Raw genomic sequence first — 27,025 nt, 5'->3', positions numbered from 1 at the left:
TTAAACAATATACTTTTTGTTTATTGAGAACCAATTTTGTCCATTCTTGAGTATCTGAAATGAGTCATAATTTTTTTTTAAAGTCACTATGATGTAAAATACCAAAACTGTTATTTCCTAGGGCCCCTTTTCAGAGATTTCTCTTATCAAAGGAATTTGGTCATAACATTTATTTTAATTTTTAATTATTTGGGGGGCAAATTTTTAAAGGGTCCCTGTGGCGGTGTATGTACACCCTGTCCGCTTGTCCATCTCTGACCTTACCATGCTGGGGTCTAAGGATCAGCGAAAAGTTAATAGCCCTGGTGCCCAGAGCAGAGTGGCCTAGCGGCTAGAGTTAATAGGGCTGCCCTTCAATACAGGACAGCGTGGCCTAGTAGACAGAGTCAATAGCGCAGCCGTGTGGTGCAGGGCAGTGTGGCCTAGTATTTTTACAACACCATCTTTAAGGTTCAGCTGTATATACCCAATGTATGTAAAAAAATTCTTGAAACTAGTTATGTGAGTATTTTAAACATGCTTTATTATAATCTGTTTTTAGATAATTTTTTAATATAGTCTAGCCTTATTTTTCTTTCTAATTCTCTTCTTCATTGTTCCATTCATGGAAAGACTCCTGTTCTTGTCCAGTAGTATCTACATGTGATGCTGTTGGTGTTGGTACTGACACTGTTGCTGAGGCTAATCCAGATCCTGATGCTAATCTTGATCCTGACGCTAATCTTGATCCTGATGCTAATGCGGATCCTGATGCTAATCTTGATCCTGATGCCAATACAGATCCTGCTCCTGATGCTTCTTCTATGGTTCTCATTGAACCTTGAGAGCTTGATTGTTCTTCTTTGGAGCTCTTACCAACTTTTGATGCCCAGAATGCTTTTACAGCTGCCCTGATATGGAAATAATAATTGAACAAAAATGTAAACTTAAGTAGACTTACATTCCCATTACCTCACACAGAATATGCTATATCATGTCCCTTCCCATCAATAATCTATGGTACTGCTTTGCAGACTACTTCTTGTCAAGCTACTCTAGTAGAAAGAGAAGCTGTCAGATATACTGACCAATAGCAACATAAATATCCCAGTGTAGAAAAATTAAATGATCTCATCTGAGTGTCAGGTTTGCAGTTAGTAATACTATACTTTGACCAAAGAACACAAAAATCACATTTGTGTGCTGTCCACCTACCAGTGAAGAATTATGAAGGTTAATGCAAAGATCACACCAATACAAACAATAACTCCAGTTATCAGGACAAACACCAGAACTATATCTGTGTCTGGTCTCCTTAATCTTCTTGTTTCCAATTCTAAAGAGAAGAAATACTTTGATCATTATTGCTCAAACATCTTGTTGAACAGATATTAAATGGAAGGAAAATAATAGAAAAGAAATAGGGCCTGATTCTCCATTGCCTTAAACCTTGTGTAGCCAGTTAGACCTGTGAAAAAAATGAGTCCAAATCAGAATAGTAGTATTTTACACCCACTTTGCACAGGTGTGTGTATAGAAGATGCACGGCAATGGAGAACCAGACACATAATGCCTTTAAAACGCCTAGGAGTAGTAAGGAATAGTAAATTACATTAGCGCTTGCAATGCAATATGGTGGAAGGAAATAAGAACCCAAATCAATTATGAGCTCTATCCAAAGAGGCATCCCATCACAAGCAGATTAGATACATGGTAGTCCTTCTCTAGACAGCCCTAGTAAGACTGCACATAGTTCTGCACACATCAATATCAGAAACATGGTAACAAACTGGATGGAATTAGGAGCAGCACAAATTATTAAAAATATTAAAAGACTGAGATTAGGAAAAAATTAAAGCATGCATATATATATATATATATATATATATATAAGCACCTAGTTGGTGTTATGAAAAGAATTAGTAAAATAGTAATATTTTGCTTTTTAGAATTTTTTTTATAACATTTGAATAGATTAAGGCAAAGGTAGGTGTACTGTATACATTTAAAAAATAAAAAAATAAGTAAATTAAATCATTTGCTTAGATTGTAAATTCTTCAGGGCATAGATTGACTTTTTGTTCTGTGTTTGTGCAATATCTAGTACAATGAGGCCTTGATCCTTGGCTGGGGGTCCTAGGAGCATACAAATAAATAATAATAATAATTAAACAATAATAGAAGAGAGAATGTTAACTGTATTGTATTTGAAGCATGAAGCATGGAAAGGAATTGTTTTGGGTGAACCAAAGAGGTATAAGTAGAAGTAATAGGATGAAATTGAGCAACGGAAAACTTAAGATATCAGAAAATATTTCTTAACAATGCAGTACGTTAAATGCCAGAACAATCTTCTAAGGGAAGTACTGGCAACCCCATTAACGGAGATATTTTTCACGATATCAGACAAAATACTTGAGAACAAACCATAAGGAACAATCCAACATTGGTAGAAGATGACCTAGTAAGTCTTTTCCATCTAATTTATGAGATTCAATTGTCACAGTGCGAAGAAAAATGTTTGGTGGACAAACACTGTCAGCTCTATTCAAAAATGTTGACAAGTGTCCAATAACAATCCAAGTTCCTGAAATGTAATACACCCGCCTCTGATCACTCCAGGTTCACCAATCTACATGCACTGTGTTCCCTCTCAGGTGCGCACCTGCGCGGTCGCACACGAGGCCATCAAGGGCGACACAGCAGCCAGCAGGTGCACACACAAGTGAGTGGGGAGAATGTGGAAGGTGAAGGCAGTGTAGTGAGATGATGGGGGGTTGGGGGAGCTTGGGGTGTGCAGGGCGAGTGGGGAGAGACGCCTCTCTTCCCTGGCCCCAGCTCCAGCCGGGGCTGCTGCGGGGACAAGAGAGGCACCTCTCCCCTGGCCAGGACTGCAGAGGGGAGATGTGTGTGTGTGTCTCTCTCTCCCTCTCTCTCACACACATACACACTTTTTCTGTGTTTCACACACATACACACACAGTCTTTCACACTCACCTCCCAACACATACTTGTATTATTGTTGTTGTTGTTGTTACTTCTTGATACTTCCTGCAATGCACATACATTCTCTGTAATTTTATTCTTTCAGAGTGCTATTTTATTTTTTTGATTAGTCTATGCATTTCATAATTTTTATTTGTCTCTTATGCTTAAATTTAATTCTTTGAGTACTGAGTTCTAAAATGTCTGACCTGTCCTGGCTGGAGTAATTATCCCTATGGTAACTTTTAAAAAATATATATTATATCTAGGTTTTTTGTTTCTACTGGTGGCACACATTCGCACATTACCTCAATATTGGTGCACATAACAAAATTAATTCCGCCCATGGGTGGAAAAAATTAGAGGGAACATTGTACATACACAAGCAAATTTTAATTTCAGATTGATTTCTATCTGGCAACATATATGTTAAAAGCACAGGGTGTGATCCTGACATTCACTGCTATGCAAAATTCTTGTGGTGATTGCAGTAATCCATAGCATCACTTGAGTATTAATGGGCCCTCTAGTCCATTTTCTTGCATCACAGCAGTAATGATTTCATTATTCCTAAATCATAGATCATTCTTATAATCCCCATGGTCTTTCTGCATGATACAGGGTTGACAGGGATGATCACTAGACTGGTTGAAAATTCCAAAACTAACTGTTCTGCATATAGAAAAGGAGTACTTGTGGCACCTTAGAGACTAAGGTGCCACAAGTACTCCTTTTCTTTTTCCGAATACAGACTAACACGGCTGCTACTCTGAAACCTGTTCTGCATATAGGAATTGTCAGATAAGGTTAAACTAATTAACTGCTTTTAGGCAGTTTCATTTTAAATGCTGGACTGTGACATTTTGGAATGATGGGGGGGGGGGTATTAATTAAAAATAACTTCAATTTTGCTATTTAATTAATTTAGATTTTTTATTTTACTGCTTAGTAATAAGCGATTATGATGCTCTAAGGATATCTCTATTTGCAGGCTGCAACAGGGGAGTCTGCTAATGAGAAGTAGGAAGTATCTCATAGTTCATCCAGTATTGATCCATTCACCTTTGCTTCGTATGGCAGATCCACATAATCCCGAACTAGAGTAGTCTATCAGACAACACAAGCAGAGATGCCTTCAAGGCTAGCACGTATGATTAAAATAAAAGCAGGGCAGAGAGAAAAGTGAATGTCCAATCAAGCATTTTACTCTGAGGAAATACTGATTCAGGTATCACAAAAAAGCACTTTAACGGTATTTTAAAGCAATACAACTGGCTTGATTCTGTACTCATCACTCAGACAAAACTGCCATTACAATCAGTGAGAGTTTTGCCAAAATGAGCAGTGCAGGACATGGCTCAGTATGTCTTTGATCCACTGATTCAGCCAGTGTAATATTTATTCCAGTAATTCTGAAAAAAAATTAATTTGTTTATTAAAAGTAGAGATAGGAGAATATTCTTTAAAATGCTCTAATAGCAATACTCTAGTAAAACATCTTAGAAGCTGACTACTATTGTCAAATAGCTCCACTCCTGTCAATGTATATTTCATAAGTCTCCAACCTTTACACAGCCATATGTTTTCAATGTAGCTGTTGATTCTTTGATCATGCTTTTCTGGACTGAAAGAGGAATGTGTGGTAAATTTAAGTGAAACTTCTTGTTTTGTTTGTTTGTATTAAAGAAGAAAAGAGAAAAGAAAAGGACAGATTTTCAGCTGCACTTAAGCCTCCATTAAGTTAAATTGAGAGGGGAAGCCATAAATGAGGCAGTTGTAGTGCCTGATTTTGGGTCAGTTCTGTGACAACTCCAGAGTACTTTAGAGTAGTCTAGATTCTAGTACATCACTAACTATAAGGGTAATTAGCTCTGGAATAGGCTTCCAAGGGAGGTTTTGGAATCCCCATCATCGGAGGTTTTTAAAAACAGGTTGGACAAACACATCAGGGGTGATCTAGGTTTATTGGGTCCTGCCTCACCACAGGGGGCCAAACTTGATGATTTCTTGGGATCCCTTCCAGCCCTACAGTTCTATAAAGGGCTATCCACCAGATGGGGACTGCCAGAGTGCAATATGCTTCTGCCGTACCCCTTCTCAGGCCCCCATTCTATGGGTTGGGCAAGGGGAGCAACATTATCTCTAGGCCTGGGACTCCCTGGCTAGGGAGATCCAGCTGCTTTTTGCCTCCTTTCTGTCACCAGGGTAGCACAATTAGGCTTGATCAAAACTCAGGACTCGACCCAACAAATCTCCAAAGTTATTGCTTTTGGATTGGGGCAGGAGGAGAAACAGCTTTTAGTGGGGAAGAAGTGAGAATATTTAGGTTAATAGGAGAATTATAAAAAGAAAAGTCTAAAGTGAGTTGTGCACAAGTCAGTGTAGCCTCAAACCAATACAAACATTTTTGGAAGATATTTTAGGAATTTCTGTAAAAATCTGATTTTGTGCAAATTAACGAACACATTAATTTTATTTGCAGTATGAAAGAGCAACATATTATGAGTAACTGAATACTCAGGGTCAAACACTTCTCTGATCCAAAGCTCATTGAAGTCCATGGGAATCTTTCCATTCACCCCAAAGGGATTTGGATTAGGCCCTTAGAGCTTGGCTACACTTACATTTTATAGCGCTCTAACTTGCTGGCTCAGTGAGTTGATTTAATTTATTCAGTCACTTCTTTTTAAAAAATAGATTAATAATTACATAAATTAAACACATCAACCCTGGAGCACTTTCTCTTCCAACCCAACTTCTAGCCAAAGGAAACCCATCAAATGAGAATGTTACTCACTCTGTGCAGTAACTGAGGTTCTTCAAGATATGTGTCCCTATGAGTGCTCCACTTGTAGATGTGGCAGCATCCCCTGCGCCTGGGATCAGAAATCTTCATCAGTAGTGCCCATCGGACCGCACATGCGCACACACACATACCCTCACGCTGTGAACAGGACATATATATAGTGCTGTGCAGTCTGACTGCCCCCACTTCCTTCTCTGCCACAGAGCATATTTTTTTTTGGCTCCAAAGCAGACGGGAGGAGGGCAAGTAATGGAGCACCCATAGGGACACACATCTCGAAGAACCTCAGTTACTGCACAGGTTACGTAACCTTCTCTTCTTCTTGGAGTGATGTCCCTGTGGGTGCTCCACTTATACGTGACTAGAAAGCAGCGCCCCTAATTGGAAGGCTGCGGCTTCAGAGCAACATTTACTGTCGATAATAGGACTGCATCTCCTAGGAAAATGTCTGCTGTGGCATCATGCATAATAGTGTAGTGATGGGCAAAAGTGTTTGTTGATGCCCATGTGGCTGCTTTGCAAATTTCAGCAATGGGGACACTACTGAGAAAGGCTATCGAGGTGGATAATGAACATGTGGAATGTGCTCTGATTGTGGTAGAATGTTGTCAATTGTGGAGTTCATAAGATAAAGGTATACACTGTGAAATCCACTTTGAAAGGCATTGTTTAGATACAGCTGTGCCTCTGGCTCTTTTGGTGGTGGAGAGCAATAATCATGGTGATTTTCGGAAAGGTTTAGTCCTGTCCAAGTAAAACACTAATGCTTGTCTCATGTCCAGTGTGTGTAGAGCTGTCTCCTGTTGGTTACTGTGAGATTTTGGGCAGAAGCAAGGAAGGTGTATAAGTTGGTTGAGATGGATAGATGTTGGAACCTTAGGTAGAAATCTCGGGTGTGGGCGTAGTGTAACTTTGTCCTTGTAGAATAGTGTGTATGGTGGACATGCCATAAGGGCCGTAATTTCACCAACTCATCGGGCAGAAGTGATGGTGACAAGGAAGGTCATTTTCATTGATAGATGCACATAAGAATAGGTTGCCATTGGTTCAAATGGGGGTCTAGTCAGAGAACGTAGGACATGGACAAGATCCCAGGCAGGGGTCGGGTCTCCTATGTGGGGATAAAGGTTATAGAGACCCTTCAGAAGGTGTTTGGTGAGCAGATGTGTGAAGACGGAATGACCATCTATGTGGCAGTGAAAAGCAGTGATTGTCACCAAGTGTACCTGAATGGAGGTGGTGGATAGATCTGATTGTTTAAGGTCTGGCATGTGGTCCAGGATAAGTCCAGGGGAGGCTCACCAGCATTAAAATCTAGTCCTTCAGTGAACATATATGTGACTAGTTGTGTCCCACCTACTATTTAAAAGTATTTGTTTGACTGCCTCTGAACAGGTTACTTCCAAATCCTGGAACCATGGAGGAGCCAGGCTTTGAGATGGGGCACCTTTGGATTGGGATGGAGGATGTGTCCTGTGTCAGGAGCCGCAGCGTTGGAGGGAGAGAGATCAATTGGTGGTAAGACAAGGAAGCAATTGAGCCCTCCTCTTCCTCCTCCTCATTGCTGGGGAAGGGAGGTGCCATCCTTGGCAGAGAAAAGTAGGAGTGTTGTGCATTCTGAGAGGAGGGTGGAAGTGGGGGAGGTCAAAGGAGTGGAGACTCAGAAGTGTCAGATACCAGCAGGTCTTTAGGGTACATAAAGTCTTGTGCAGGGGGAAAAAGCATCATTAGTGCTGGGGTGACTCAATGCCGAAGAAAGAGTGTATTCCCCTGAAGTGTCCATAGATGGTGCCAATGATTTGGCCAGTGCTGGTGACTTGGCTGGTGCCTTGGCCAGTGCAGATGTTTTCAATGGTGCTGAGGGTTTGCTTGGTATCGACGGTCTTGTCAGTGTCCAAAAGGGTGCCCGTGCTGTCATTTTTGTTGGTGCTATAGCTCCTGAAGTCAGCCTGTCTTGTTCCCCAGAGCTCGGAAACAGTGCCAAGGGCTGTAGATCTGCTCGGTTAGGGTCTTTAGACCATTTCTTTAGACCATTTCATTTCATCAGTACCAGAGGTACTCGGATGGGCCCTAGAGTTTTGTCCCTGCCAAACAATGTTGAGTCAACAAACCTTGCTGGGGAGGATATGCCTCAAGGTGTGAGGAGGGAGCCCATTTCTTTTCATCTGAGTGAGAAACAAAAGACTTTCTTTTCAAGGGACATGGGAGTGAAGATCGGCAAACAACCTGGCAGAGAGTGAGGGCCTCTCCAGGGAAAAGTATGGGCCCGGGTCCGATGCCAGTTGCAGCGATTTCTCCATGAGAAGTTTTAATCTAATGTCCCAGTCTTTTCTGGCTCTGGGTTTCAGGCCAAGGTAGTGGGAACACTTTTGTGGGACGTGCCCCTCTTCCAGACAGCGAATGTAGTGCAGATGTCCATCCGTTACCGAGAAGGTGGCCTCACAAGAAACTCACTTCTTAAACTCGGGGGATCTGGGCACAAGGGTGAAAGGAAAAGGCTTCCTAGTTGGGAAGGGTGGGAAGCGGAGAAATGGAAACCTAAGCTGTGAAATAACTATGAAATATTAAAACAAAATATATATATATTTAGATAGAAGAAAGAAAGGAGAAGAACATACTAACTGCCTTACACTAACAGGTGAGGCACTATCTAGTGAGGGAAATAGGAGAAGCAGGCTCTGCTGCGGATTCCGTCCCAGACCAAAGGCAATAGAGATGGAACTGGGGGTGGTCGGACTGCACAGTGCTATATATACGTCCCACTCAGAGCATGTGGTGGGGGGCATGTACAGTCCAACAGGCACAGCTGATGAAGATCTCTGATCCCAGGCGCAGGAGGTGCTGCCACACCTACAAGTAGAGCACCCATGGGGACATCATTCTAAGAACTGCCACTGCACCTTGTTTCCCAAAAAATTTTTCAGTGAGTTGGAGCTGTTCCTAGAGCATGATGTTGTAGATGAAGACGATAAAACAGTATTCTCTCTATAAACAGAATGCTTGACCATTTGTTTACACACTTCAGCAGCATATATGCATTATTTTCACTTAATTTCAGACCCAGCTTTCTAAGTATATATTGTTTGTTTTGCTCCATTAGATAGGAATGCACTTTTTACTCCCTAGTCAGATTTTTTTGTACGTATGTACTACTGGTGCACATATCTTTATTCCCCTTTTAGATCATCTGCAAGACTCTTTACACATTAAAAATGCATGTGCATGTCCAGATGTGGGAGCAGACTCTCTCTCTCACACACACACAAAGACCAGGAATTCCAAATATGGTCACCGGGATTCCCTATTTCATTACTATATAATGCAACAGAAAAAATGATAATATGTAATATGTCCTTTGTAGAGTAGTCTGTTAGAAAGAGGCAGCCTCTGCCTGAATAGGAAGTGAACTGAACTCATGAGAAATGGGCTGCAGAAGTGCCTCAGCACAACCTACTGCCCACGTGGGTGACGTGCCATTTCTGATGCCTGACAAGCTGCTGCCTCCCCCTCCTCCACTGCTGGTGCCAATAAACACACTCACTAGGGTGATGGAACAAGGGGCACAGTCTGGATCTTGGCAGACTGGCTCCCTTCACATGGCACCATGAGGAGAATCATTCTCTGTCTTCACCCCTTCCCCCGCAAAATCCTCCCTCCCTACAGAACTATAATTAGAAAACATGAATAAACTGCCTTATGGCACTGGAGTCTTCAAAAGCAACTTAACAACATAACAGGAAGGAGTATGAACAAATTCTTTACTGTATCTCATGATAGTGATTTGATAAGAGGGACATACGGAAAATTCAGCTCCTAATGGGTGGGTTTTTCCTTGCAATGGCCATAATAATGTTTACTGAAGGAAAAACAAGTAATGGTTTTCTGTCCCCAGGATGCTACAAAAGAAGAAAAGAACCAATCAGTCTGGAACTGTGTTGAAAATAAAGGAGAAAAGCCCATTTGTGATGACAGCTCATTGTGAAAAAGCATTATTATTGTTCAACAGAAGGTCAGTGAGAACTATGGTAATCTGCTGAGAAGTGCAAATGAAAGCTCTCTATAGGCAGCTTTACATTACACCAAGTTCTTCCATGTAGCCACTTGGAATATGTGTGTGAACAATTCCTACAGGTCTCTTCCTGCCCTTTTGCAAAATGCATACTTCTTCCAGCTTTCTAACACATATCCTAAAATTTGAAGTGAAAAAGATCATGCTACATAATGCTTATACCTGTATGGGGCCAAATTCTCAGCTGGTGTAAATCAGTGTTCTCTATTTCTTCCAATAGAGCTATGCCTATTTACACTAGCTGAGAATTTGGCCGTAATGTTCAAATTACACAAGCATACAAGTCAAAAAGAGGGAAAAGAGAGTGGAGTGAGGCCAGAACAAACAAGTTTTCCTCTTACCTGTTCATTTTGTTTTTTATAACTGTTGATCAGCACAAGGTTTTCCTTTCCCTGGCAGCAACAAGCAGGAAACCCAACCAACCAAGCTGAAGCATTTCCACTCCCCTTCCCCAGCCTTGCAGCTCATTCTCCATTTCTCTAGAGGAAGTGGAAGGAATTGGAAAACACCCATTATGATCCTATTCACTTCTCTCCAAGAACACATCTGGATCCTCTCAGGGAAAAGCCACGCTGAGTACCCACTGAACAAAGTTGTGTCGGTCAAAACCAGACCCTTCAGCTGGCAATGCTTCAGATAAGTGTGCACAGATCACCAGAAAGCCACATGACATAGGTCATCTACTTAGGCTTCACCTCCTTCTACTGGGAAAAAAAGGAGACAACCTGGGTAGAATGTGCTCTGACCCTAGCCACACAAGGCACTTCTGGTACTCTGTATGATTCCTGATATACTTTTCAATGACAATCACTGATTGGGGCCCTTGAAATGAACAAAGGGCCCAATCCAATGCCCTATAAGGTTTATGGGAACCAAGGACACCCATTGATTTTAATGGGAATTGGCTCAGGCCCAAAGAAACTCAGCTTTCTAAAGGGTTCTGTTTTCAAGCAAGCCTTAAGAGCGCTCTCTAGATCTATGGTATGCCAAATAGTCCCTTTCCTAGTCTTACATTGCTGACAAAAACTGGGCAAGAAAATATCTTGATTGATGTGAAAAGGCAAAAGCATCGTGGGAAGAAAACTAGGGAAGGTGCAAAGAACCCTATATCTGCGGAACAGCATATAAGGTAACAATCTAGAAGGTGTTGAAATCACTCTACTAGTGGCCATTACCACTGCAAGGGAGACTACATAGAAACTTACATTCTATGGATTCAAATGCCTCGAAGGGAAGGTGAGACATCATCTTAGTTGGAGGAATCTGAGGAAGTAACTCTAGGAGATACTGAACAAGGTCCACTGTTATCCTAAGTAAAACTGATCCACTGGGACAAAATCAGCCTGAGACTCTTCCCCTAGTGCCAATTCCATTCTGGTCTGAAACCCTTATAGTTAAATATGGATGCTGAAAAGAAGGGTTTGGCCTTGTAATTGGCCTTGAAAAATGACCAATTCTGCCCCTTGTACCTCTTCATTCCCCATCCCCCCCAAAAAATTTGCTTTTAAGGCTCTACCTCACTGGAGATTAACAGATGGCAAAGAAAAGGATCCACTCTGAGGAGAAAGGTTTAGATTTTCTGGAATAGGCAGAGATACCTTCTTGTTCAAGAGGTCTGATAAAGTAATGCCTAAACTCTCTGCAAAATATGTTTTCAACTTTGGAGTGGGAGGGACAGCATTCTAATATGTGAAGTAACATTTTCCCCTCCCCCACCCCTCCAGAGTCTGAGCAACAGAGCGCTGCAAACTATCAGAGAAGAACTAAGAATATCTGCATCTAAACACAGGGAATCCTGTGGCATATCTCTACAGCTTTTAGCAGCAAAAGGGACCTTTCAAAAGTTCTGATCCCCTTGGAGAGGTACATGAAGAAATCCTGATCTTGCTGGATCTCAGAAAGCCAACAGACAGCAGATCTGGCTACAGAAGAAAAAGGTCTCTGTAGAACTGTATAACTCACAGTCAATTACTTTACTGATGATCTCTTCCACCTTCAGTTTTCTAGGTCATAACAGCTGCATGCACGTTAGGTGAAGTAAGCCACTCGTCAGAAAATCCGCTGGCAGTCTGTATAGCTTTAGAGCAGATTTAGAGGAAACCAGTTTGGCACTGAGCATGAAATAGGCTTTTTCCATTGTCTTCCGAAGAGTGGAACTTGATTTTTTTTTTTCCAAGGAACAGAGGTAGTAGATCTTGGAGCCAGGCTTTGCTGAGAGTCTTATAATTGCATAGCCAAACCAATCATTTCTGAATAGATATTCGTAATCCTTGTGAGACATTCTGTTGGATGGACCTCAGCCTAGCCCTCCTTCAGTAAACAACTTAATCACGTGTTTAAGCTCAAGCATGACTCCAAGTCAATGGGACTACTCAAGTGCTTAAACCTAAACACAGGAGTAAGTGCTGTGTTGATCAGGGTCAAAGGTAACCACTCCTTCCTACAAATGGAATTCAGAGTTTGAATACTGGGAGACAGAATATAACCTGATAAAGCCAGAGCTCTGGAAGTTTTGCAGGAGCCAGATGGATTTAAGTATGAAAAAAAAAATTCTGGATACTCTACAGAAGAAAAGAGAAGAGATCTTACCTATGTGAGCAGAGTTCCTTCCTGAATTAAATGTCGCTTCAGAAGGACATGAAACCATGGGGAGTAGAAAAATAAGGGACTTCAAGAGGTTTCCAGTCCCATGCCCTCTCCTCTACAATGTTTATTTAGATAATTCAGTCTTGCTGGCAGCACACTTTTAAACCAGACTCTTTTCATTCTCCTCAATAAAATAGTCCTCCATGGCTCTAGGTCCATCTGAATCCATATTTTTTTCAGACAGGGACTCTGTCCACATGAATAAGGTCTCTTCTCTTTACTACTGATTGGGAAGACTGGAGTCTCCAGCTGGCCTCTCTGAATCTGAAAGGCAACTGGGACCTCTGCTGTCTCTCCTGACAATGCAAGCAAAAATTACCTGCAGCAGAAGAGGGAAGAAAGCTGTTGCAGATGAACCATTTTATGAAATCTTCTTTTTAATTTTAAGCTTTTCTAAATCCAGAATGCATAATAAATTCAAGATGGCAGCTAAATGTGTTAAAATTCAAAAGGTTGCCTTCCTACTTCTGCACTGCACTGGGGAATTTAAGAGGGGAGCTGAGAAGCAGAGAACAAGGTGCCACCAACTGGAGTAGAGCTGCTTCCATTTCACTGGTTGCCTTTCCTGCTTTTTTGCTAGCAGTGAGAGAAGACACCTGTGATCTGTGCAGATTGACCAAGCCATAGTAATGAATTAACAGGACGAACAGAAATAATTTATTTTAGCCTATAAATTTAAGAAATTACTTATTGCTACCATCAAAACCTCATATTTTCCATAGCCGTGATTTCTTTTATATTCGTCTTTTATTGATAAGCATTTCTATGGCACTCATTATTATAGTATGTGAGCACCTGCTCTGATACTAAGGTGAAGTACAGTCTCATGAAGGCGTATAGCTACTCCTTAAACACAAGCAATATCTTGTAAAAGGTTTAAAAGCTACTATGTACTTACCATCTGTTGTATATACTGTATATTTTACAGAGGCAACTATCTCATTATTTTCTTTTGTGTCACACTGGAAAGCTACTGGATGGGTATCCCTGTGTACCTCCAGAATAGCCGAATCATTAGGAAGAATCAGTGATTGCTATCCATATTAAAAAAAAAAAAAGACAAAATGGATTTTTTTTCGAATAGCTTTATAAGGGGGAAATGATCTATATCAAAATCATATGGAAAACTGGTTATTCTACTCAAGCACTTCTCAATCAGTTCCATACCAGGATCTCTCCCTCACTATCCAAAACCCCATCACATCTAGGCAGAATCCCCCTCCTATTCACCAAAGGAGTAGGGCAGTGTGGTTATGACCCACTGACACTAGTTCACATCCTCCAGGTTGAGAACCCAAGTTCTAAGAACATAAGAATGGCCATACTGGGTCAGGCCAATAGTTCATCTGGACAGTGGCCAATGCCAATGAATGGAACAGGGCAATTATCAAGTGATCCATCCCATCCTCCACTCCCAGCTTCTGGCAATCAGAGGCTAGGGACACTCAGAGCATGGGGTTGCATCCCTGAATGTCATGCGTATTAGCTATAGAAGCACCTATCCTTCACGAACTTATCTAGCTCTTTTTTGACGCTCATTATGGTTCTGATCTTTACAACATTCCCTGGCAAAGAGTTCCACAGGTTGACTGTGCGCTATGTGAAGAGGTACTTCCTTTTGTTTGTTTTAAACCTGCTGCCTATTAATTTCATTGGGTGACTCCTGGTTTTCATCTTATGTGAAGGCATAAATAACACTTCCTTATCCACTTTCTCCACACCAGTCAAGATTTTATTGACCTCTATGATATCCCCTCTTAGTCATTTCTTTTCCAAGCTGAGAAGTCCCAGTCTTTTTAATCTCTCCTCATATGGCAGCTGTTCCATACCCCTAATCACTTCTGTTGCCCTTCTCTGTACCATCTTTGATTCTAATATATCTTTTTTGAGATTGGTGCCCAGAACTTCACGCAGTATACCAGGTGTGGGCGTATCATGGATTTCTATACTTGCACTATGATATTTTCTGTTTTATCTATCCCTTTCCTAATGGTTCCTTACATTCTGTTCACTTTTCTGACTGCCACTGCACACTGAGCAGATGTTTTCAGAACACTATCCACAATGACTCCAAGATCTCTTTGTCGAGTGGTAACAGCTAATTTAGACCCTATCATTTGTATGTATAGTTGGGATTATGTTTTCTAATGTGCATTACCTTTTGCATTTATTTACTCAAGTAAGAACAAAAAAGGTTACCTTCTAAAATATATTACAGAACTTATTGCTTACTTTAAATAAATAAAGGAAAATTGGAGCTCTACAAAGTAGTGGGGCACACAAGCTCTTGTGCCATCTGACTGTCAAAGAAAAACTGAAAGATCTCATTTGTATTATGATTACAAAGAGAATTAAACCAGGAGTTTGTGTGAGATTGTTGAAGCAGCTGGTAAAAGTATTGAATACATCATTCTCCTGCACAAGGTGAGGTTCAGTTGCTCACCTGGTCTGGAATTAACATTTTCCAAAGATATGTAAATCGATTCTCTGGAGGAATAAAAATACATGGGATCTTCACAGTTGCAAGGCTTTCAGAAATTGGTCTACCCCCTGTGGAAGAAAATTTTAATAGATACATCTATAACACCTCTGTATGTACCATACATTTCATAATTTACCTAATCAAGGAATGTTATTTTGAAATTGTTCTTTCAATTAAAATCATTTAAAATATCTGCAGTTTGGCTTAATATTTAGAACTACGTACATATCTACAAAATAGAAAATAAGTGCAGAAAATGTACTTTACAGCGACTTAAAATCAAACACACATCAGTACAGAAATGAGTTCTGAAATGTTACTAGATTGCCTAATGGGGTAATTGGAGAATGGAATGCAATCATTTCATTCCACTTCTACCACACTCACACAGAATAAGGATGTTTCCCTTGAATAAACACATTCACTCTAAATTCCTGTATCATAGGATTCTACTTACATCCGCAATCTACTGGTCCTCTGCACTCCTCTACACGAACAATACATTTTGTTTCACTTCCAGGGCACCCGCTGGTTAATATAACTTCTCGAATGCCAATACCTTTGCAAAAAATATTTAAAATATGTTTTAGTTTCCATTTCTTCTTTTTCTTCCAACATTTTTTGCCTTCTCCTTCTTTATATTGAATGCTAAACTAATTTATCTACCATACATTAGGAGAAACAGATCCTCTCAGAGCTTCTGCCAAGGCTATCCAATATTTGTGCTTAAGATTTGGCAGAGAACACTTACTTTTGCCCACTTTCATCACCTAAGGTCCTTTAAAACACACAGATCCTCAGAGTAACCATATTACATTTTTAAAAAGTCATTCTTAAACTTCTTTTAGAAGAATTCAAAATACAATTAAACTTTATATAGTATACTCCAGATTATCCAAAAAGCATGTGGGACACGGATTTTGTTTGGATAATCAAGAGGGCAGGAGCCATTCAGGAACCAGTAGCGGGGTGGCCTCCCTTGAGACTGAGGGCTCATCCTCCTTCTTCTCTTTGCAGTCTTAGCTGGGGTCTCTGCTCTGTCCCACTAGGACTACAGGTTCCCCACCCACCTATCTTACACCTTGTGCCTGCAGGGATTGGGTATCACTGGGCCTGCAGCAGCAAAGGGACCTCTCTCTGCAGCACTGCTGTCAAGCCCCACTCACTCACTTCCATGACACTGGGGTTGCAGAGGACTCCCTGTGCTACCGCAGGAGTCATTCACCAGCAGAGTGGTCTCCCCTGTAGACAGAGCTAGTCCTACTATACCTCCTTATAGTCCTGGCTGGGGTCTCTGCTCTATGATATGCTTTGAGCAAGGGATTGGACTAGATGACCTCCTGAGGTCCCTTCAAACCCTGATATTCTATGATTCTATGAACCCCCATATTACTGAACCCCTTTCTTGTCCCCTGCATAATATACATGCTACAGAGAGCATGTATTTCCTGTATCTCATGCTGGGGGACAAGGAAGGGATTCAGATAACACAAAGGGTTTTGGATAAACAGAAATATACTGTGTACTGCTAAAAAAACAAAACAGCGAATCAAACATCAAAGCTGACTAGCAGTATTCATGAACATGGCCTTTCAGTGCCCAAGTCAGCTGGTGCTGGGAGCATGGTAGAGATAGCCTTCCCACTCTGACCCTGACCCTGCAGTGTACTGGGCACCTTTAATTCCCACTGATGTCAACAGGGATTGAGTGTGCTAAGCACCTCATAGGATAGGATCCTCTTAGAAGGAGAGCCTTGAATCACTGAACAGTAACCAGTATTGGCTGGCTAAGGAACAACACTGACAGGCTCTGAAGTGAATCCCATTCAGACCTCCTCATTGTGACCCTCATAACTCCACCTAAGACATGGAGGGTCCTACGGAAGATAAGGAGAGGAAGTAGGCAATCATAAATATGGAAGGTTAAGGAAAATGTCTGTATAAAATTCAATTAAATAAAATGTATTTACTCTCAAACATCAGTATTTCAATGGGAACACTGCCTCATTTTAACCATTACAAATTCAAAACAAATGCTATATTTATTTTTGCCAAACAATGTGTACACAGTTCACTGAAATGACATAGGGTGTGGGGGTGGAGGGAATAGTATGTTTAGGCCCAGTAAACACTGAAGAAATTGCCATTATTCTAGCAGCATGCTGTTTACTAAACTGCAGGGGCATGGGAAAAGGGGAGTTAAAACTCTCCTGCAGTATGATAAATGGGAAATTGATTTGAATGCTGAATTAACCCCGCTGATGTGAAGAATAATTTGTTGTGATGTATCTGCCTCCTTTAAATGTGTAGGATACACACTGATAGATTTTAGAATATTTCACAGATGACATATAGCTCATGAAACAATACTTCAAGTGACAGAGTGAGACCACAACACTTACTGAAACTGTCACAAAACAGGGATCATTCTCCACTGCTGAGAACGTCTCATCTCAAGGATGCAGAGACAGAGGTGTAAATGACAATGAACTGACACTTTTATTAAAGACATTCCTCTTACTTTAGAGCTAGGTCTTTTTGTTGTCTGGGAAAACAGAAGGGGAGTGAGCAGAAAACCTATGAACATCAAAATGGCTTGTTTGAAAAAATCTGGATGCTGAGCTAACTGTGGTCACATTTAGTAGGAAAGAACATGCCTGTTTTAATTACCTGAATATTAAAACTGTGGCACCCTATCAAAGTCAAAGAGTTGACTAAAAGAACCCCATCCTGAGACCTGCAGGCCATTTCAGTACTCCCCTGCCTCTCCATTTTGACCAGTTTTGTCTTCTATTCCCAGAAAACTTGTTTCCCTTTTCCCCTCCCTATTAGCAGCTGCCAACTCTGCAGAAGTTAATCTACTGCAATACCTGTAAAATGAAGTCTTATTTTAAAGAGTTATTCAGATTAACTTGGACGGAAACATGGTCATGTTGAATTAGAAAGATTAGAAACATGGAACTTGAAAAAATGCAAGTTAATAATACAGCTGGGAAAAATAATACAAAAAGTAAACATCAGTGGGAAGGAAAATACAAATGATGAAAGAGACCTAGAGGTAATAGCAGACAGAAAAATTAGACATAAATTTATTGGGACACAGCAGCAAAAAAGACTAATGCAGAATTGACCAAAATATTAACAAGCATCATTATTATGAAGAAATAAGGCTTTGTGATCTCTCTATAAGGTGAGGTATTACCACATCAGGAATATTGAATTCTTGCCACAACATTACCAGAAAGATATTGAGAAACTGGAGGCAGTTCAAACAGCAACAAAAATTACTGAGGGATGTAGGGATGAATTTATAAGTAAAGATTAAGAGAGTTAAATGTGTATCGTTTGGCTGGATGGACTGGAGGGAGTACTTTTCAACCTGCCAACACCCAACTATTGGATCTAATGTGTGACTGAAACCCAAAATGAGGGACACAAAATAATATCCAAATTCAAAATTATGGGGAACAGCCTTTAGTGTAAATAATCCTTCATCCAACCTCTAACTGATGATTATTTATTTAAGATTTAAATAACTGACATCAGTAAAAGTGAAGGGACGTCACATTTGTTGGGAACACAGGTAACTTTGGGACTAAACTGAGTTAAGTCCCTCAAGTGGAGGGACATCTGAGAGGTCCACTGAAGAGGTGGGCCGTGATAATAGTCTCTAAATATCTTAAGGGTGAAAGCATGAAAGAAAATGAGATTATTTAGGATGGCTCATAATGAGGGAAGTGAGGTGTATAACCAGCAGTAAATGATTAAATTAAGAAAGGGCATAATTAAACTGAATGTCAGAAAAAAAGACTTTTTGAGATCAAGATGTATTAGCATGTGGAATAGTTTCTCAAGGGCAGTAGTGGACGCCTCATCATTTGTGACATTCAGAACTAGTCAGGAAAAAAATACTAGAGAATGTAATGTACAAAATAATACCATATTGGCTGGGGAAAAGACTAATTGATTTGAAAGCTGGTGGTTCCCCTCCTCCCTTCTTGTTCCCAGGTACTATGATACTATGAGAGACAGATTCTGTTCAAAACAAATTCAATACTATTTCTGAACCTTCTGCTAAATGGGTATTTTCTAAGCAATGCAGTGCCACTCCATTCCAGCCCCTATCACCACTCTAATACCACAGATGTATGTGTTCTTTGCAACATGTCCAGTTTTCATCAGATGGGTGAAGCAAAAATTCTGAGATTCTGTGTGCTGAATTTTCATCCTATCTTTCTCCAGGATACCTCTTCTTTCTATTACATAGTTTATAAATTATATAAATGTGGAATATAGAATAGACTACTGCAGATGAGCGATTTTTTGATAGAGCTGGCAATACTGTATGTGGGAAGACATCTGTGAGATGCATCAGAAGATCTTTCATCTTCTGAACATCTCACAGATGTTCACAAATAGAGAAAATTGTTACTTTGGTGAAGGCAGCTCATGTGCCAATAAATGTAGGGAACTGGTTTAAAATAGGAGCTTGCAGGCTGTGAAATTAATAAAACAACAGATCTGACCTAAACTTCTAATGACAATCAGCTTGATTGTTTTTGTTAATTATAGTTATTGGAAATTGAAATCAATGAGAGGTGAAGGAGAGCAAGCAAATTACACCTGCTAAATTGCTACAGTTAGCACTTTTTTCCACCAAACAAATTACAATATGCTTTATTCATCTGCTTTCCTACTTACCACACGTAACTGTGCATGCTCCAAATTCTACTTCCTTGGATACTGTAGCATTCAGACCTAAACACAAAGTCTGAAGTTACATTTCTAATACAATGACACCTGCTTGGAGGGTGTGTGGGGGAGCGGGAAGAGGGACGGGGAGGAAATACCCAATTACCAGGAAAGTCACTTCTTGAAGTCTTCCCTAGTCCTTTTCAGAAAACCAGGTGCAAATAACTAATATTTAAATCTTAATCTCATTTTTGAGAAAATATTCTGCATTTCCTTATAAGTCAATCTACTCTGTTAAATTAGTTTACTGCAGTGGTTCTCAAACTTTTGTATTGGTGACCCCTTTCACACAGCAAGCCTTTCAGGGCAACCCCCCCTTATAAATTAAAAACACTTTTTAAATATTTAGCACTATTATAAATGCTGGAGGTAAAGCGGGGTTTGGGGTGGAGGCTGACAGCTCGCAACCCCCTCCCCCCACATAATAACCTGTGACCCTCTGAGGGGTCACGACCCCCAGTTGGAGAATCACTGATTTACTGAATACCCTGAGAAGTACAAAATATCTATGCACAATATAGGTCTTCCCTAAAAGGGAAGCAGTGGGGGCAAAAGATCTATCTGGCTTTAAGATTAAACTCGATAAGTTTATGGAGGAGATGGTATGATGGGATAACATGGTTTTGGTAATTAAATATTCATGGTAAATAGGCCCAATGGCCTGTAATGGGATATTAGATGGGGTGGGATCTGAGTTACCCAGGAAAGAATTTTCTATAGTATCTGGCTGATGAATCTTGCCCATATACTCAGGGTTTAGCTGATTGCCATATTTGGGGTCAGGAAGGAATTTTCCTCCAGGGCAGATTGGAAGAGGCCCTGGAGGTTTTTCGCCTTCCTCTGTAGCATGGGGCATGGGTCATTTGCTGGAGGATTCTCTGCTCCTTGAAGTCTTTAAACCATGATTTGAGGACTTCAATAGCACAGACATAGGTGAGAGGTTTTTTGCAGGAGTGGTGGGTGAAATTCTGTGGCCTGCGTTGTGCAGGAGGTCAGACTAGATGATCGTAATGGTCACTTCTGACCTAAATATCTATGAATCTATGAAAAGAGTTAAGCAAAATTCTCTGTAAACAATATTTCAATCAACTCATTTCCTAGTTCTTTCTGGCAAATGCAAGCCTTCCCACATGATTTTTTTCTCCATCACACTTTAAGGTCAGCTTTAGACAGCCAGCACAAGCGATGAATCAACCAGGTACAGTCTTTTAATTAACTCTTGTGGTTTTAACCACTATGATTTGGCTTCTTCCATTTTTCTGGTACTTCTCAGACTAGGAAATGGGTTTCGCAAAATATGCAGAAGCAAAAGGTTCACATCTCCATCTGGGATTCAAATATGGATGATATATTTTATTAATATTAGCATGAAAGTTGAATGTTTATAAGGATGCTAAGATAAAGTAACTGCTCAATAGAGGAATTAAACAACTTTATGCAGTGTCTTTAAAACAATTCATTAAACAGGCAATACATCTTTTTAATCTTCTAAAATGCAAAGGGACAAAGAAGATTTATCTGGCTGTTTTTACAAGTCTACGTAATCAGTGTATCCTACTCCAAATATGTTGTTATGATCATAAATACCATAAATGCAAAGTTTACTTTTTCTATTCCTCATTTTTTTTGTTTTGGAATCTCTTTTACACAAAATGTTATGTTAATTCAGTAATACAAGTTTATATTTCTCTTCTTTTAAGCTGTTAAAACTTTACATAACATTTCTGTGGTTGAAAAATTAGTGGGTCCTTTCCACTAGCAGTCAGTGATACACAAATATAAAGCAGCCCTCCTTACTCTACAGTAAGGGATTAACACTACAGTGGTAGTAGGCATAAATTGATATCAAACTCTTATAACCTCTTTTCCAACATTATTCATGAAACTTCATAATTCTACACTTGTGCTATTCCTAACTGTCACTATGACTTTGTGATTTATTTAAATATATAAGCTGTGCTAATCAGAACACTCTTTTAGTACATGTACAACAATATTTAAAGAATAATTTCACAATTTAGCTCATTATTATTAACTCTCTCAAACCAGAAAGGGAGGGGAAAAAATAGGTTCTGTCAGTATCACCTCATGCAAAATCATGTGAAAACAGAGAGATGGCCCATAACTTAAGACACCATGCCTTCAGTGTCCACCTTCCCCCCCCCCCCCGCCCCCGATTTAAATCTGTGAGATGTTAGCTCAAGAGCTTTGGCTAATCTCAACCACTACAGCACAATAGAAAGGGAGAGGAGATTTCCAAGATCCCATCTATAATACAAATGTAAACATGTTTAAATGTGGCTGTGATCAACTCATATTATAACATGGTTTATTTTCGTTCATAGGGACAGAAAAAAAACATGTTAGAGAACTGGGAAAATTGGAGGGCAGATCCTCGGCTGGTGTACATTGTCATAGTTCTATTGATTTCAATGGAGCCATGACAATTTACTCTCGCTGAGGAACTGCCACAAGGGGTAAAAGACACGTGGCACACTTGCAGCTGGCCAGGTCAGCTGGCTCAAGCTTGCAGGACTCAGGCTACGGCGCTAAAATTTGCTCTGTAGATGTTCAGGCTCTGGCTGAAGCCCAAGCTCTGAGCCCTTCCATCCTCACCCACAGTATGAGCCAGAGTCAGCTGACTGGGTCCTGCTGCAGGTTTTTTACCCAAGGTGTCTACCCCAGAGTCTACGTATTACAGTCATCCAATCTAGAGATGACCAGATCTGGCAACTGTGGCAAGGTGTGGTCACATCTGAAAGGAGGGGTTGCAATCTCCCATCCAAATACAAATGAAAAAAAGGATTTTGGTCACTGCTACTTCTTGATTTAAGAGCAGCCAGGGACCCAACAGATTCAGAGATTACTAACAAAAGGTGAGCAACCTTACTACCCAAAGCAAGCAAACTTCCTCTATGGGGCAGATATCAACTATGCTATCCTCTCTGGAGGCTTCCCACAATCCAGTAGCATCATTATAAAACATAATATGACTCTTTTGTTGCAAACTTAAGCAAACTAAGCAGTCATGGGATAAGAAGGAAGGTCCTCTCGTGGATCAGTAACTGGTTAAAAGATAAGAAACAAAGGGTAGAAATAAATGGTCAGTTTTCAGAATGGAGAGAGGTAAACAGTCCCCCAAGGATCTGTCCTGGGACCAGTGCTGTTCAACATATTCATAAATTATATGGAAAGGGCAATGAACAGAAAGGTGGCAAAATTTGCAATGGTTACAAAATTATTCAAAATAGTGAAGTCCAAAGCTGACTGCGAAGAGTTACAAAAGGATCTCACTAAACTGGGTGACTGCAAGAAAATGGCAGATGAAATTCAATGCTGATAAATGCAAAGTAATTCACATCGGAAAACAATCCCAATTATACATACAAAATGATGGGGTCTAAATTAGCTGTTACCACTCAAGAAAGAGATTGTGGAGTCATAGTGGACAGTTTTCTGAAAACATCTGCTGAATGTGCAGCGGCAGTCAAAAAAAGGAACAGAATGTTAGGAACCATTAGGAAAGGGATAGATAATAAAACAGAAAATACCAGAACGCCACTACAGAAACCCATGATACACCCACACCTTGAATACTGCCTGCAGTTCTGGTCACCCCATCTCAAAAAAGATATATTAGAATCGGAAAAGGTACATAGAAGGGCAACAGAAAGGATTAGGGGGACAAAACAGCTTCCATACAAGGAGAAATTTAAAAAACTGGGACTGTTCAATTCAGAAAAGAGACGACTAAGGGGGGATACAATAGAGGTCTATAAAATCGTGACTGGCGTGGAGAAAGCATATAGGGAAGTGTTATTTACCCCTTCACACAACACATCACACTGGAGCTAGGTGTCATTAGATGAAATGAAAAAGCAGAAGGTTAAAAACAAAAATAGGAAGTACATCTTCACACAATACACAGTCAACCTGTGGAACTTGTTGCCATGGTCTGTTGTGAAAGCCAAAAGTATAACTGCATTCAAAAAAGAATTAGATAAGCTCATGGAGGATAGGTTCATCAATAGCTATTAGTCAAGATGGTCAGGGATGCAATCCCATGTACTGGACTTCCCTAAACATTCAATTGCCAGAAGCTTGGACTGGACAATTGGGGATGGATCACTCAAAATTGCCATGTTCTGTTCATTCCCTCTGAAGATCTGGCACTAGCCACTGTCTGAAGACAGGATACTGGGCTAGATGAACCTTTGGTCTGACTTGATATGGTCATTCTTATGTTTTTAAACTTACAATAGTAATTTGTTCATAAGAGATGAATAACTCTGAATTTAAAAAAAGGATTTTTTAATTTTCAAATACTATTCCAACTAAACTTTTAAACATATTTAGTCACTGAAAACTGATTGACTCTAAATTAGCATGCCAATCAGAAATAATTGTCAGTGGACTCAATCCTGATGTCAGTGAATTTGAAAAAAAACAACAAAGAAAAACAAAAACAAATAACAAAATCTTTATGTGGAACAGGAGCAGACGCAATGATATAATACTGTACATTTCACTGTTATGATGTAATCTCACCTCTTTTTTTACTTGCATTTCCTCCCTAGATTTTTTAAACCAATCTAAAATTTGAGAACTCTCCCCAGGAAAAAAACCTATTGATCCATACATTTATGTATGCCTTTTTCATTTTGCATCAGACACTGATAAAAAGGTATAGCATCCTCCCTATGCAAAGAGATTTATGTATATAACTTCCACTAGCATTAATCGGAGATATATAATGCAAACCTCACACAAACTGAGATGAGCCTATGCTAAAATAATATATATTTCACATTCCAGTCATAGGGCTGCAATTAGTACCAGCAAAGCATAGACATCTCAGGTTCTTCTCTACATTTGTAATCCTGGTAAAAACGATGCAGAGCAGAAACTGTTTCCATTATTCTCTCTTTTCATTACAAGTCACATCACAGGATGCACATAATACATTTTGATAAACACTTAAAAATCCTATTTGAGAATGTCAGTGGAGGTTGTCCAAGTCATGCCTGTGAAGTGAACTAATAGAGAAAGTCACTCATTCATGTTTTAAATGTTTTACCCTTATTGTGGCTTATTAGCAATATTTTCCACTATGCTGCATGAGGCCTGAACGTCCAGGGGGTAACCTCAACACTCTCATTTCTAGTTCCAGGATTGCTGGAACTCAGGTTTTGTAGTCAAAGCAGCTGGCTGCATTGATCCCTCATGATGCCTGATAGGCAATTTCTGTAATGACACTGAGAGTGGTTACATCTGAGCAGGGAAATGGCATAAACACAGTATGAAAAATTATGTGGTAGGGAAAAATAAGATAACCCTATTTGGACAAGGAGACAGATGAAATTCTGTAAAAGGAAAAGTCCACTTTCAGATGGCTGAAGGAAGGAATACAATTCACTATATAGCTGGCCTTGTGCCTAATGACACACTAGATGTGAACTTAGGTGTCTCATTGCTCAATGAACTAACAGACTATGAGGGAGTTTACGTATACCCAACACGTTCCTTTAGCCCACACTGTTCAGCTACAAGAATCACAAGTAAATCTAGAATTTTTAGAATTCCCCTTGCTCCCCCTTTAGGAGGGCCCTTAGAAACTCTGTGACTTGATAAATCATGAATGAACAAGGACATCTTCCCACTGTTGGCATATGATATGAACTACTCTCCTGCTGTCCATGCACCAGGGGAGCCAAGCTCCTTCCTGGTGAAGGTAAAGGGGCCAGGGAGCCTTTCTGCACTTCCCCACTCCTAGCATGCTCAGGGAAATCCTGCTTGCCCTCAAAACCCAGGGACCATCCCTGCTGCATGATACCCCCTCACCCTGCCTGGCACCCGGCAGACCCCATCACCCTGCCTGGCACCCCACAGACACTCCCCCCTCATCCTCTCTAGCACCCCCTGAAATCCCTTCACCCTGCCTGGCACCCCACAGACACTCCCCCCCATCCTTTCTAGCACCCCCTGAAATCGCTTCACCCTGCCTGGCACCCCACAGACACCCCATTCATCCTCTCTAGCACCCCCTGAAATCCCCTCACCGTGCCTGGCACCCCACAGACACCCCCCCATCCTCTCTAGCACCCCCTGAAATCGCTTCACCCTGCCTGGAACCCCACAGACACTCCCCCCCTCATCCTTTCTAGCACCCCCTGAAATCCCCTCACCCTGCCTGGCACCCCACAGACACTCCCCCCTCATCCTTTCTAGCACCCCCTGAAATCCCCTCACCCTGCCTGGCACCCCACAGATACCCCCCTCACCCAATCTGACACCCCACAGACATCACCCCTCATCCTCTCTAGCACCCCCTGAAATCCCCTCACCCCGCCTGGCACCCCACAGATACCCCCCTCACCCAATCTGACACCCCACAGACATCACCCCTCATCCTCTCTAGCACCCCCTGAAATCCCCTCACCCTGCCTGGCACCCCACAGACACTCCCCCCTCATCCTTTCTAGCACCCCCTGAAATCCCCTCACCCTGCCTGGCACCCCACAGACACTCCCCCCTCATCCTCTCTAGCACCCCCTGAAATCGCTTCACCCTGCCTGGCACCCCACAGACACTCCCCCCTCATCCTCTCTAGCACCCCCTGAAATCCCCTCACCCTGCCTGGCACCCCACAGACACTCCCCCCTCATCCTCTCTAGCACCCCCTGAAATCGCTTCACCCTGCCTGGCACCCCACAGACACTCCCCCCTCATCCTCTCTAGCACCCCCTGAAATCCCCTCACCCTGCCTGGCACGCCACAGACATCTCCCCCCGCCTAGGACCCCGCTGTCCAGTCCACCCTGCAGGGACCCATCGGTCCAGCCCCGCCCCTCACCCGGCTCTAACAGCTGCACTATCGGCTCCACCGCGGCTTGCTCCAGGGCAGAGCTGCTGTCGTTCTTGGCGCTCACGGGCTGCTGGGCCAGCAGGCTCAGGAGCAGCCCCAGGCGCAGGGCGAGGCGCCCCGCGTCCCCTGCCGCCCGCAGCCCCATCCTCCGCCGCGCCCCGAGTGGCCGCCCCCGCGTCCTGAGCCCAGCGCCGAGCCGCCCCGGCGGAACCCGCCGCCGCCTCCCGGCAACCCCTGAGGCGTCACAAAGGCCCGGCTCAGCGTTCGGAGCTGCCGCCAAGCCAGGCGGGGGGCGGGCTCCGCGCGCCCGCCTCTGTGTGATGATGCCAGGAGACACCCTCCCGACCACCACTCCACTGCATGGTCCCCCCCTCCAGACCCCCTTTCCATCCTCCTTGTCCTCAGTCCCCGCCCCCCTCCCCCGACTCCCCTCCCCTGTCCCT

General features: G+C 41.7%; 1 protein-coding gene across 1 annotated transcript; it reads right to left on the bottom strand.

The window, feature by feature from the left end:
• Window positions 1-539: 539 nt before the first annotated feature.
• SPACA1 (sperm acrosome associated 1) lies at window positions 540-26,748 on the bottom strand. Its single transcript, XM_074948097.1, has 7 exons — window positions 26,571-26,748; window positions 19,668-19,724; window positions 15,425-15,526; window positions 14,929-15,035; window positions 13,384-13,519; window positions 1,195-1,315; window positions 540-890 (listed from the first exon to the last, which is right to left on the bottom strand). The coding sequence occupies exons 1-7, from the start codon at window positions 26,725-26,727 to the stop codon at window positions 578-580; spliced, it is 993 nt and encodes a 330-aa protein (XP_074804198.1). The 5' UTR covers window positions 26,728-26,748; the 3' UTR covers window positions 540-577.
• Window positions 26,749-27,025: the final 277 nt, after the last annotated feature.

The sequence above is a fragment of the Natator depressus genome, chromosome 3 (assembly GCF_965152275.1).
Source record: "Natator depressus isolate rNatDep1 chromosome 3, rNatDep2.hap1, whole genome shotgun sequence".
In the NCBI taxonomy this organism is placed as follows: Eukaryota; Metazoa; Chordata; order Testudines; family Cheloniidae; genus Natator; species Natator depressus.
The sequence above is the reverse complement of the archived record's forward strand: the minus strand, read 5'-3'. Positions and strand labels throughout refer to the sequence as shown.